Source organism: Onychomys torridus, chromosome 8 (assembly GCF_903995425.1).
Source record: "Onychomys torridus chromosome 8, mOncTor1.1, whole genome shotgun sequence".
Classification (NCBI taxonomy): domain Eukaryota; kingdom Metazoa; phylum Chordata; class Mammalia; order Rodentia; family Cricetidae; genus Onychomys; species Onychomys torridus.
Window position 1 is genome coordinate 16,317,365 of NC_050450.1, and position 13,376 is coordinate 16,330,740.

The 13,376-nt window shown below is 47.5% G+C and overlaps 1 protein-coding gene across 1 annotated transcript in view; it reads left to right on the plus strand.

The window, feature by feature from the left end:
• The first annotated feature begins 1,084 nt into the window (after positions 1–1,084).
• Trap1 (TNF receptor associated protein 1) overlaps positions 1,085–13,376 on the plus strand; it is a 33,973-nt gene continuing 21,681 nt past the window's right edge. Inside the window, exons 1-4 of the mRNA XM_036196403.1 lie at positions 1,085–1,222; positions 8,242–8,406; positions 8,976–9,058; positions 11,334–11,474. Of these exons, the coding sequence (XP_036052296.1) occupies positions 1,135–1,222; positions 8,242–8,406; positions 8,976–9,058; positions 11,334–11,474 (477 nt within the window). The 5' untranslated portion in view covers positions 1,085–1,134. The remainder of the gene's footprint in view (positions 1,223–8,241; positions 8,407–8,975; positions 9,059–11,333; positions 11,475–13,376) is intronic.

Here is a 13,376-nt window from a genome sequence, read left to right on the forward strand (position 1 = left end):
CAATGAAATAGGTTTTCCTCAGCTCCTCTCCACCTTACATTTTGAAACAGAGTCTTTTCACTGAACTTGAGGCTAAGAGATTTAGGTAGACTGGTTGGTCAGGAAGACCTGACCAAGGATTCTCTTCTCTTTCTCCCTAGTGCTGAGATTACAGGCACACATTGCCCTGTCATTTTCTTGGGGACATCAGGGCATCAAGCATTTCCAGACTGAGCCATCTCTCTGGCCTCCTAAATCTGTCCATTCTTTTTCTATTTTCCATCTATAAATCAAGAATGTGAGGGCTGTCTTTGACATATTCAACCTGGAAGCATTCCTAAACATGCCTGCCCTCTGCCAACATTTCAAGTCTAGCCAGGATCCAGGAGGTAACCGCTCCTGACTCAGAACTTCTGGATTTTTTGCATCACCATTACAAATTATAAGTAAACGGTTTTGTGTGGCGTGTTACGTTCCTGCAGTTGGGACTAGTGTCTGGTAGCAAGCTAAGCAACCATGTTAACGTTTTTTGTAAAATTTGATCATAGCAAAATATATTTAGCAAGTGAGAACCTGTCACAAAGGTGTCACCTGGGCTTTAAGATAAGAGCGTTAACAGGCAATCTGTTTAGGAAGTGGCCAGAGAGCTTGGATCAGGCCTTTGAGACCAGGTTTATGGCCTGGATCCCCAAGCAAACTTCCAGGGAGAAAAGTCACAATAAACGGGTAAGTCCACTTCCGGAGTTGTTGGTTACTGAGTTCACGTTTTGATGAATGATAGTCAAACCTAAAATCTTTTTTGTCACTGTAGCTTTTTGGCATTGCCCTAGGAGACTCTTCCAGTGGCCCAAAACGCATAGAAACACATGGTTGGGTAGGTCCCGTTCGTTCACACTCCAGCCTGGGTAGTGACATCTGGAGAATGGGGTGTTCCGGGGACACAACCCACACACACTTCACGCCCTTGTCACTGACATCCAAGGTCAAAAACTCCGGTCCTCAGGCCCCCGTGCTGGAGTTTGCTCCGACCGCGTTTCCTGCGCAGGCAGAGCCTTGGGCAGCCCGAGCCCGTCGCTCGCCATGACGTCACTGCGCCGCCCCTGCGGAAAGCCTCCCTCACCACTCGTAGCTGTTCGTGGCGCTTGGGACGGAGGCATGGCGCGCGAGCTGCGGGCTGTGCTGCTGTGGGGCCGCGGGCTGCAGGCTACACTGCGGGCTCCCACGCTGGCGGGTGCCCGGCGAGGTGAGCGCGGCGCAAGAGTGCAGAGGCAGCGTCTGAGGCCGTGCGCTCTCTTGACTGGTGGGAGGTCGCACAGCACCGGGGCTGCCACGTTGGGACGAGGACAGGGAAGTGCGGTTGCATCTAGGGAGACGAATCGCAGGCACCCCAGCATGGTCTGGTCAGCCACTGGCGTTCCTGATTGCAGTCTCCTACACTTGGGTTCACGCGTTCGTTTGCACGCAGCTGTGCTCACGCCCAATTCCTGCAGAGCTCAAGCCCTGGGGTAGAAACTGAACAAAAACCAATAGTCACCCCGGACTTGGGGAAACCCGTGAACTCTTGAGTGGTTGGTCCCTGCATCCCTAGGGTCTGGAATTAAAGATACAACGGGGAATGGAGAGAGTAAAGGACCTTAATCTGTGCTTCCCCACCCTCTAGTCAAGTAATGGTAAAGGTGTTAGCGTAACATATACATAAGGTATATGTATTTACAACTTTTTACATAGAAGGGCCCAAGTCAAATAGGAATTGTGCTAAAGATTCTTATTTAAAGTTTCCACCATTCCTTACACAACTTTTCATCTTAGCATATACTGGTACACGGTACAGTGGCTTTTTCAACAGCTGCTCATCCTCCACTAAATAAATGCTCTGCTGAGCACAAAAATTGTTACTATGTGGAAAAGGTTCAGTGAGTGCTTTAATCTTGAGGAACGTGTATTCAGTTTTAGAATTGATGTTCCAGGGTGCCTTTTTTTGTTTGTTAGCCGATTTTGCCAAATTGCGTCTCGATTTATTTACTTGTTTGTTTGTTTTTTGAGGCGAGGTTTGTCTGAGTATTCTCTAATAGCAAAACTGCCTATTCCATAGTATCTTCTCCAAAATTTGAGTATGCCTTAAAAAAAAAAAAACCAACAACAACCAAAACACAGTGCACAGTGCCTAAGGGTCAGTGTGTAACTCAGTCAGAGTTTCTGCTTGGCTTGCATAGGCCTTCAATTGGTCCTTAGCACCACCAAGAACACTAAAAAGAGCTTGCTGTGGAAGACACCTTCTGTGATTTGCATCTACATGGATACTAGTGAAAGACTGTTTATTCCTTGAACAGTGGATTGGCATCTTCTCTGTGATTTCCTCTTTGTACCCTTGCATCATGTTCTGCAAACACCTCCTTGGCCTTGGCTAGTTGGCCCAGTTTGTTCACAAAGGCTGACTCCAGAGTCTCCCCAAAACACATCTGCAAAATTTGGTGCTCCTTTTCACCGACTAGGATTCCCTTTTATTTCCAGCTTCTGTGGTGGCACTAATTCTCCTTGGGTATTAGGTGGAGAAACTATATACATAGTATACATTTTCTATTGGCAATTTAGCCACTTTATTAAAGTTCTGATTTTGTCTGCTTCCATGTTGTATCAGCCCTCCAAACCCCCGGCTATTGATTGATGATTGATTGATTGTTTCTCCAGAGAAACCCTGGATTTTGTCTTTGTGGTGGTCCTAAATTCATGGCTATCATCTATAATAAACTTGTCTTAATAGGGTACTGCTCAGCCAGACAGGAAGTGGTACTCCATGTAAAGTAGCTCTCACCTGTGTCATAGACATGATCTGATTGAAATGTCTAACTTCAGGAAAACAGCCAGCTCACCCCTGAGGTGCCGGGATGAAGCAGAGCTCTAATAAGAACAGTTACTACTAGTCTGTGGGAAGGGGGGTGACCTTGTGAAGTCAAGCCAAGAGTGTGTTTTCTCTCCTAGCTCACTTGAGTGGCTCCTGTGGTCAGTGACTTTTCTTCCCCTTGAAAGCTGGGCTGAACAGCCTCTGCAAGGTTTCCTACTCCCCTGAACCAAAAACTGTTTCTGTTGGAACTCAGTCATGTTGGGTTTATATTCTCAGAAAGATCTGCTTTTGTAATAGATGCTTTGGCTTATGCGAATTTGACGCCAGCAAATGAAAGCGTGTCCCTGTTGTAATTTAATGAGATAAATTATATATTAACGAATTAATAGAAGTGATGCCCCAAACCAGCACACAAAAAACAATTTGAAATGAGCAGCGTAGAAAGTGAGTGGTGTTCATGGTAGGGAGGGATTATTGTGAACAGTGAGTGAAAGCAGTCTTGGGAGGGCAGCCCAAGAGGCCTTGAGCCAGGTCTTGAAGCAGTTCTTGTGGGAAGAGGGATGTGCTTGCAGCGAGGGCAAACATGGACACTAGCTAAGAGTGTGTGAGTGCTCGCCTACACATGCAGTGTCACAGTCACATTATCAGTGCTGCTTTGTGAGCCCCAGGCCATCCAGTACTTTAACAGGAGAAGGCTGTGGCCTGCCTTTGAGGTTTGTGGCTTTTCCTTTAGGGTGTGGGGAAAACATGAAAACCGATATTGTGCAGATAGTGTGCTCAATGTCTTGTTCCAACACTATATTGGGTTATTGGTTTATTTTTCAAGTCATAGGAAGTTCAGTTAACCTGGAATCAAATCTGGTCCTCCCCACTTTTTAATGGATGTATTTTACAAATACACTGGAAAATCGTGCCATGCTGCTGTATTGGGTGTAATTGTGGGCCATGAGCCTGCACACTCCTTTGCAGCTGGGTCTGTGCTGGCAGGGCTTCACCTCATCTATGTTGTTCACTGTGTCCTCTGCTTCTATCTCCAGAATAAAGACTCGCCCATCGCCTCGACCTACGACTTTTGCTGTCAGATTACCACTGCTGGACGGACCTTTGTCTTAGGTCTCGTTTGTCACCCACACCAGCAGCAGGAAGTCTGTTAAGCTGTCCATTGGTTCCCTTCACAGAGATGGTAGACAAATTTTTGGTCCAGTTACAGGGGTTAGTCTATAACCATCAAGGTAGGGATCGTGGCCCCAGGCGGGCGTGGCGCTGAAGCAGTGGCTGAGAGTCCACAGCTGATCCACAAGTTGTAGACAGCGTGTTTTTCTCTGTTTTGGGCCTGTTTCCCTAATGTAGTCCAGGCTGGCCTCAAATGTAGAGTCTTCCTACCTTAGCTCTCCCAATGCTGGTATTACAGCCGTGCACCATTCAAATTATTATTTGTTATTATTGTATGTGCAGAGGACAGCTTTGGAGAGAGCAGTCTTCTCCCATGTTTATGTGGGTTGCAGGAGTCAGAGTCAGGTCACTGGGCTCGTGTGGCAAACACTACCCATTAAGTCATCTTGCCAGCTCCCTCAAATCTTTTTTAAGACAGGGTCTCATGTAGCTCCAGATGTTCCTTGAACTCTTGATCCTGTCTGTATTCCTGATCTTAGTTGTATCTCTTCTGTCATCTCTGAGCTCCCCTCAGTCAGTCTGTCCATCTGGACTGCAGCCCTTGGGAGGAATTCCAACCAGAGGTCTTCTAGGATGTCTGTCAGTTTAGGGATTATCTAACGTTTTCTTTTCTTTTTTTGGTTTTTTGAGACAGGGTTTCTCTGTGTAGCTTTGCACCTTTCCTGGAACTCCCTCTGTAGTCCAGGCTGGGCTTGAACTCACAGAGATCCACCAGCCTCTGCTTCCCGAGTGCTGGGATTAAAGGTATGTGCCACCACCCCCTGGCATGTTTTCTTATAATTAGATAGAGATGTAGTTTTGGCAAAAAAATACCAGAGGAAGGATGGTGTGTCTCATCGTGATGTTGCCAGGTCTCCTGATGTGGGAATCATTTAAAAAAGGAGACCTGTCCTTTTCCCTCTACGATAAAGTCACTGACTTTCCCTTTGAAATCAGCAAATGGTTTTTCAGGATATACAAATATTGTATAGTCGTTGTTTGTTGACCTCTGTCAGTAATTTCTGTCTGCCACAGATGTGAGTGTGATTTTTCTATTTGTTTTCCACCATTCCATGGCAATTTTCCTATAAGAAAAAGGCTGTCCTCTCTCCCCTGTACATCAAAGTATGGATTCTATTTGCTAGACTGAAGTCTGGAGTAGTTACCGTTACAATTTTGCCCAGATCATCCCAGGTTCTACACTAAAAGTGCCTCCGGGTTGGATGTGTTGTCCTGACTCACCCCTCAGCGCTGAGTTCTTCATCACTGTCTGGCACCATAGAGTTCTAGGCTCACGTGTGCACCCACCACACAGCACTTGTTCCTTTTGCTAGGGATGGCAGAATAGTTCCAGTTTGCCCGTGTGTTCCTAAGAAAGGGGTGACTACTAGACAGCTTGGGAAGGCCCTACCCTGAGGGTGCTTGTTATTGCCAGGGTGTTATCCGTCAGTGGACAGGGTTAGGAAATGCATATGGAGGTGGGGTGCACCCACACAGGTACACACACTTGGGTGTCGGCTTTTATTTCTGGTCTCCATAACTAGGGATCTGTACCCTGGCCGTGTGGCACCTTCACTCCAGGGCAGCACTCAGGTCCTAGCCCTTCCTCCTTCCCTGCTACAGCGTTGAGAAGCCAGGCTCATTTCACAGTGTATTAGTTAGTGTGCTTGACCTCAGTCTGTACCCAGGACAGTTTCAGACTGGACAGTTGGGGCTGATGAATAGCCATTTTTACCAAGCTGAGCACGTGTGTGCAGTCCTTGTGGAGGCCAGCTCCGTAACCTGAAGTAAAAATGACATTTCTGGTAAGCCTTTACACATTATGGTCATCTTCAAAAACATTTTTAAAATCATACTGGAAAACTAATTACTTGTAAACTCATATTCATTCACCAGGTCTGCTCCTAGCAGGGACTACTTCATTATCTTCTAACTGTTGTTGGGGGAGAGGTACAGTTTCTTCCCATATCCCTTATGCTCACATGGCCTGTATCCTGAGTGACAGATGATACACCTTCCATGTCTTTGACATTGACTTTGACAATGCTCTTCAATTTGTGGCCTTCCAGCATCACATCTCTGTGAGATTCTTCAGGGAGGGAGCCAGCAAAGCCCCTCTTCCCGAGATCTTAGTCACTGTTCTTCTGCTGTGGAGAGACGCCAGGACCACAGCAACTCTGTCTGTTTGTTTGTTTGGTTTTGGTTTTGAGACAGGGTTTCTCCATGTAGCTTTGTACCTTTCCTGGATCTCGCTCTGTAGCCCAGGCTGGCCTCGAACTCACAGAGATCCGCCTGCCTCTGCCTCCCCAGTGCTGGGACTAAGGGCTTGCACTACTGCCACCTGGCTTCCACAGCAACTCTTATAAAGGAAGATGTTTAATTGGGGCTGGCTTACAGTTCAGAGGAAAGCATGGTGCCATGCAGGCAGATGCTGGAAAGATAGCTGAGAATTCTACATCTGGATCAGCAGCAGCAGGAAGAGTGAGATACACTAAGCCTGGCTTGAGCTTCCAGGACCTCAGAGCTGCCCTGCCCCCTCCTCCCATGACACACTTCCTCCAACAAGGCCACACCTCCCAACAGTGCCAATCTCTATGAGCCTGTGGGGCCGCTTTCATTGAAACTACCACACTGAGTGAAGTTCACTTGCACGGCCTCACAGGTCTCTACAGTCATGTTCCAGGAAGGGATGAGCCTCCCTGGCTGCTGTGCTTTATTGTGTCTATTGGCATAGTAGTTTGTTCACGTTACTATGGCTCTAGGGGAAAAGTGTATTTAGAGATGGTTCAGCCGTTAAGAATGTTTATTGCTCTTTCAAAGGACCGGGGGTTCAGTTCCTAGCACACCTACCTGTAACTCCAGCTCCATAGAGATCTGATACCTTTGTTTGGCCTCTGGTCATGTATACTCATGTGCATATAATTCATACACAGGTGTTGGGAGCACAAAAGTCCTTGTGCTCACAGGTAACACTAGGGAAACTTGGAATATTAAACCTATGGAAAAGATGTATAAGCTGTTTTTCCACCCAGAAGGCTGGGAATGGAGGTGGTTAATAGCTCTGTGTTCTGTATTATCTGTAGGGCCAGGTCACACCAAGCTCCCACAAGCGGGACCAGAGGTGGCTAATAGCCGAGATGACCTCTACACTATCTGTATGACAGAGACCAGGTCCTTCTCTAGGCCTTAAGCTAACACAAGTAGACTATCAATAAAACTGGGAAGAGTTTTGATCTGATTGTGCTTCCTTGTGCACAGGGGATTGTGTTACAGCAGGAAACATTTCCCCAAATTGTACTGTACTTAAATATGCCTACAGTAAACTGCCCAGTGTCAGACTGTAGAAGTTTGAACCAACACTGGCTCCTGAATCATGTTTAACTGGATTTCCTTCTTCCCCCTCACAGGCCCTTATTCTGCCAGCCATTGTGTTTCAGAGACACACAGGCACTCAAACTCATTATTTAAAATAATAAAAAAATTAATTACGTTTATATTTGTGTATATGTGTGGGTATTTGTGTGCCATGGCACACATGTGGAGGTCAGAGGCTAACTCCCAGGAGTTGGTTCTCTCCTTCCATCGTGCAGGTTCTGGGGATTAAATTCAGGTCATCAGGCTTGGTTACCAAGCATCTTTACCCGCTGAGCCATCTCACTGGCCCAGATACATTTGTTTTTAAAAGCTACTCATTTCTGGATAGTCTTTATTCCTTCCCTGTATTAGAGATTAAAGGTGAGCAGTTGCTGGCAGGAGGGGGCTTTCTTTCAGTCCAGATGTTCACACAGACTGTCTTGAGAACTGACTGTATCTCTCAAGGATTGATTTGTTGGATGTCTACTAAGCCAGGCCATGCCCTGCCAGCTGGCCTTTGGGGCTGCCGAGAGGTATAGACCAGGCCCATGCCTCTGGCTGAAGCACAGTGTCTGCTAGGCTGCCAGCTTTTTGTGGCCGTTGAAGTCTTAGGCTGATCCCACAAGTGGAGACACCTCACACCTAGCTCTATGCCAGAGGTTTCAGGACCCATCAGGCTTGCCAGGAAGTCACAAAAGCAATTCCGAGTCCCCTCCTGGCTGAACATAGACCAACCAGGTGTCATGTGACAGTCAACCTGTAAGGGAAGGCCGCTGAGACTACCTGCTGCCGCAGCTGTGCCTTCCTTCTCACTGGGCTGGACTGAGATCCACTTTGGTCTCTGCAAGACAGGCCCAGTGGGAGTGAGCTAGGACATCTGCCTTCAAATAGTAATTCCCATGCATTTTTCACAGGAAAGCCAGTTCTGCACCTTCAGAGGACCACAGTCCAGTTTCAGGGACCCACACAAAGCCTGGCGTCAAGGATCCCTGCAGGACAGTTGTACAGCACACAGGCAGCTGAGGACAAGAAGGAGGAGGCCCTGCACTCCATCATCAGCAGTACTGAGGCTGTGCAGGGTAAGCCTAGAGATTTAGGTCTCCTGGCAAGTGTCCACCATCACCACTTGTGGCTGTCACCTGCTGTGTCTTGCCCCTTCTGGTGGTCATCCGAAGAAGCCGCCAACAGGCAATAATGACACGTGGTAGTCACCGAAGGGGAATACTGCCCCAGCTGTTGCAGGACAGGAAGGCTGTTTCCAGGCCCAAGGGCCATCTCCAGGGCCCGGGGGCTCCACTTCTGGCTTTTGATGGAAACAAGGACAGAACTGTTGATGTTGACAAGTGAGGCTTTCTTATAATTTTGCTTTTTGAATAATTTATTAGAGCACATTGTTTTGGAGAATATAGAGTAGAGCCTGGTAGCTAAGGCCAACCTGGGTCTCCCAAGCACACACTCTGGGAACTCAGCCTCCACAGTTTGCTGAAGCCCCATGTGACCCTCTCTATGGCTGCAGAGTTGTTGCATGTAAATGTCCACTTCTCTCAGTCATTCCTCAGTGTTTAAAAGTCAGGACCTTAAACATTCTTTCAAAAGGTACAAAAATGGAAATGCAATTTTATTGGTTGTGTCAATGACTCATTACCAGGTTCTGTCTCCAAACATGAGTTCCAGGCAGAGACAAAGAAACTTTTGGACATTGTGGCTCGTTCCCTGTACTCAGAAAAAGAGGTAAGATATGTGTGCATCACTCCCCAAGCTGGTTCCATGCCATTCTAGGAAAGTGCCAAATCCACGTCCTGTGCTTGCCTTCAGAGGGCGTGAGGTGTGGGCTAAGGACAGGCCCCACTCTGGGTCCACCGATGAGAGGGCTCTTACAGTGTCTGTTTTAGTTTCTCAGATCAGTATATCCAGATGGTTCTTCCGGCCAGGTCGACTTTGGGAGTTAATTGAATTTTGCTGATAGACTTTAAGTCTCCCAATACTGGCACAGGCATCCACTGGTCTCTGTTCCTGCAGGACGGTTGCTGTGCCTCCTCAGACTGCAGGCCTGTGCCTCTGTTGTGAAGACCAGAGAGCGAGCACTGCAGAAGAACTTGACTTTTTTCCAAGACAGGGCCTCTTACGCTGCTCTGCAGCTAAGGATGACCTTGTACTTAATTTTTTTCTCTCACCTTTATTTATTTTGTGTGTGCATATTCGGTAGTACTCATTAGTGGTCAGTGGAGTCTTTCCTTCTACCTTGTGGGTCCTGGGATCATACTCAAGTCATCAGGCTTGGCAGAAAGTGCCTTTACCTACTTAGCTGTCTTGCTGGCCTGGCTTGGAACTTTTTTTATACAGTCTAGGGCTTTCATTGTTTTTGCACTTTAAGCCTGGCTAGGAATGTCCATCAGGGCCCCAAATACTCAGGTCCCCTGGCTTTTGAACAAGGGGGTGGGGCAGTAGGCCAGCGCTTCAATTCAACCTAGATGCCTTTCTCTTTGGCTTCCTTTTTCCTGACCATTTTCCTTCACCCATGACGGGAATCTGTCTAAGCTCTCAGAATGCTTACTATGTTGAGTATGCACACTAGTTCTGTAGGCAGCAATCTTGCGTTAACAGCATGCTAGGCGACATTGTAAACGCTAGTTTGCCACAGTGAACATTTATGGGCATGCCTTTTTGAGCAGTGTTTAGTCCCTTGATGTCTAGCGCCCTTCTTGTAGACTTGCAGGTGTGTGGCCGAAAGAGCAATCCGTGTTTTCTAGAAGGCCTAGAGGACATGTGTCTGGTGCTTCCCCTCTTTTCCCTTGTATTTGACATTTGGAAAAATTCCTGGAAGACGGCAGCTTGCCCTTCCTTTAACCTTTGCTTCTGCCACATCAGCTGTGAGTGCTAACATTACAGACACATGTCCCTGCGCTTCATCTTTAGAGATTTTTTGAGGGGGGGGGGAGGGGGAGGTTTTGAGACAAGGTTTCTCTGTGTAGCTTTTCGCCTTTCCTGGAACTCACTTGGTAGCCCAGGCTGGCCTTGAACTCACAGAGATCCACCTGCCTCTGCCTCCCGAGTGCTGGGATTAAAGGCGTGCGCCACCACCGCTGCCTGGCCTGAGATTCTTTTTGAGGAGATTAACATTCACTTTTGAGTGCTGAGAACCATGACCATAGTCTTAGTGCTGGAGAGAGTAAGACAAAAGGATTATGAGTTCGAGGTCAGCCTGGGCAACACAGAGAGACTGTCTCCAGACAGTGGCAACAAAAACAAAATCCGTGTAGGTGTGACAGGACTTGGGAAAAGTCAAGAAAAGTGCCACCAGCAGGGGGTGGTTGTACACACCTGGAATTCTAACACTTGGGAAGCTGAGACATGAGAAAGAAAAACCTGGAAAGGGGAAACTTGCTCACTCAATGCAGCCAGCGCTGAGATTCTGAAGTAGCATTGTACCTATTTCACAAAATTAAAGGATCTTCAGGAAGTGCTCTCATTGGTCTCATCCACTTCCTGTCTGCTCTCAGGAGCTCTGTGTAATCGAGGCCTCTGACCTTCTTTTCTGTGAAAGATCCAGGCTCTTGTTTGACCCCCTAGATGAAATTCTTTTCGTGGTGGTCAGGACTGAAGCCAGGCCCTTGCCTCACCTCCTCTTGGGGGTAGGGAGCAGTGTCTCACTAATTACCCAGGCTTCCTTTCATTCGAATATTGAATTCACAGTCTTCTGCCTCAGCCTCCTAAGTAGCTGAGACTATAAGCCTCTGCTTCTGGGCCTGGCTTGTCAGTGTCTCCTCATAGAGTAAGAGAGAGACAGTCACAGGCTTCTTAAAGTCTGCGTCCACATGTAACTTCTGGCTTCATTGAACATCCTGAAAGGAGAGGTCTGCTACAGAGCACGTGCTGAGGAGATGCCATCCACTGAGGGAGACTGGGTGTTGTGTGCAGGTCCTCAACTACAGCCATTGCAAACCCGCCACCAGTCAGACCTCAGTCAGCACGGTTCATCTTCCTGCCTCTTGTTCCCTTTCCCTAGGTGTTTATACGAGAACTCATCTCCAATGCCAGTGACGCCCTGGAGAAACTGCGGCACAAGCTGGTGTCTGAGGGCCAGGTGCTGCCAGAATTGGAGATTCACCTGCAGACTGATGCCGAGAAAGGCACCATCACCATCCAGGTACTTCTGTCTTGGCATTACCTAGTTCCTCCTCCTGCAGAAACAACCAGGCTGACCAGAGGCCGGGAGGCGTGCATTCCAGTTCTCGCCGCCCCGAGTGCTGTGCTGACCATTCTTCCAGTCTCAGGACTCCTGCTTCCATCGCTCCCCCACCGCAGGAGACTGAGGCACTGGCAGGAGAGCAGGGGCTTTAAAATTACCCCAGTGGTCTCTTGAGTGAGAGCTGAGGTTGGGGGGGGGGGGCGTATTTTTCTTGTTTGTGGTGCTGGAGATTTAACCTAGAGCCTGCTACACACTAAGTAAGTTCTCCATCTCTGACTTCTGCGTACCCTCGGGTCAAAGTTTATCATTTTCAAGACAGGCTTTCTCTGTGCAGCTTTAGCTGCCCTGGAACTCGCTCTATAGACCAGGCTGGCCTCGAACTCACAGAGATCCGTCTGTCATGTGCATGTATGTGTGCTTATGTGTGTGCGTGCACACACCAACGTGCATTCAGATGCCTGAGGAGACAAGAAGGGGGCAGCATGTCCCCAGGAAGTGGAGTTGACCACATGGGTGCTCAGAACCAGCTCCGGTCCTCCACAAGAGCAGTAAGCATATTAACTGCTGCGCTGTCTCCCAGCTCTCATCATTTATCTTCTTTTATGCTTTTATTGATTTGAAGGAAAAGTTTTGCTTCTGAGAAAGACAAGACTTTTTTCTTCTGGAAAACATTCAGAAAATGTTTTCTTCTAGACATTTTCTACTTTAGCTCTTCCATGAAGATCTGCGATACTTTGGAGTGAGCTTCCATGTACGGTATGAGGTGAGGACAGAGGTGAGGACCCTCTGTCCATGGCTATCATTCCTGCAGTCTTAAGAAGTTTACTCCCGCCGGGCGGTGGTGGCGCACGCCTTTAATCCCAGCACTCGGGAGGCAGAGGCAGGTGGATCTCTGTGAGTTCAAGGCCAGCCTGGGCTACAGAGTGAGTTCCAGGACAGGAGCAAAGGTACACAGAGAAACCCTGTCTCGAAAAACCAAAAAAAGAAAAAAGAAGAAGTTTACTCCGGTACGTCATCCTGGAAGTGTGGTGAGAAACGCCGTGGCCCACTGCCTGTCAGCTGTGTTCCCGGAGCACTGTACCCTCACTGCTACCGCTTTATAGCAAGTCTCAGGATAGTTCTTTTGCAAAATATTCCAAGTTCTCTGGATTGCTGTATAAATTTTGAGTCAGTTTGTCAAGTCATATAAAGCTTGAGAAGAGTGAATCTCCAGGTCAGCCTGGGAGGAAAGCAGGGCAAGTCAGAAGCAGAGAGTACTAGGTACATTTTCTCCCTTGATTCAGCCTAACAGGAACATTTTCTTTAAGGGGTCTGTAGAAAGTTCCAGTGTGTCTGGTGGGATGGCATACACCTATAATAGTTTATATATAATATAGCACTGGGGAGACTAAGGAAAATCACAGATCCAAAGCCAGCCTGGGCTACATATTGAAACCCTGTCTCAGAGCAAACCAGAACAAGAGCAGCTTTAAAAATCCAGGTATACTAAGAAACCAAGTTTTATATAAGTTTATTGCATAGTTATTACATAGAAATTAATTTTAAGTCTTTTTTTTTTTTTTTTTAATGTGGAGCTAAGGACCAAACCCAGGGCCTTGCGCTTGCTAGGCAGGTGCTCTACCACTGAGCTAAATCCCCAAGCCCTAAGTCATTCTTTAATTATAATTTTTCATGTTCTACCACAAAAGATTCAGACTATGTCTTGGACACTTCGTCTAGTACCTTGGAGAGAATTAGTTGGAAGGTTTGTTGCTTCTGTTTTGGGTCCTGCCCATGCCACAGGCAGGAGCTGCCAGAATGACTGTACTGAGGCTTTGTCCAGCAATATTGCGTGCCCACTGCTGGCTCGGCTTCTTGTTC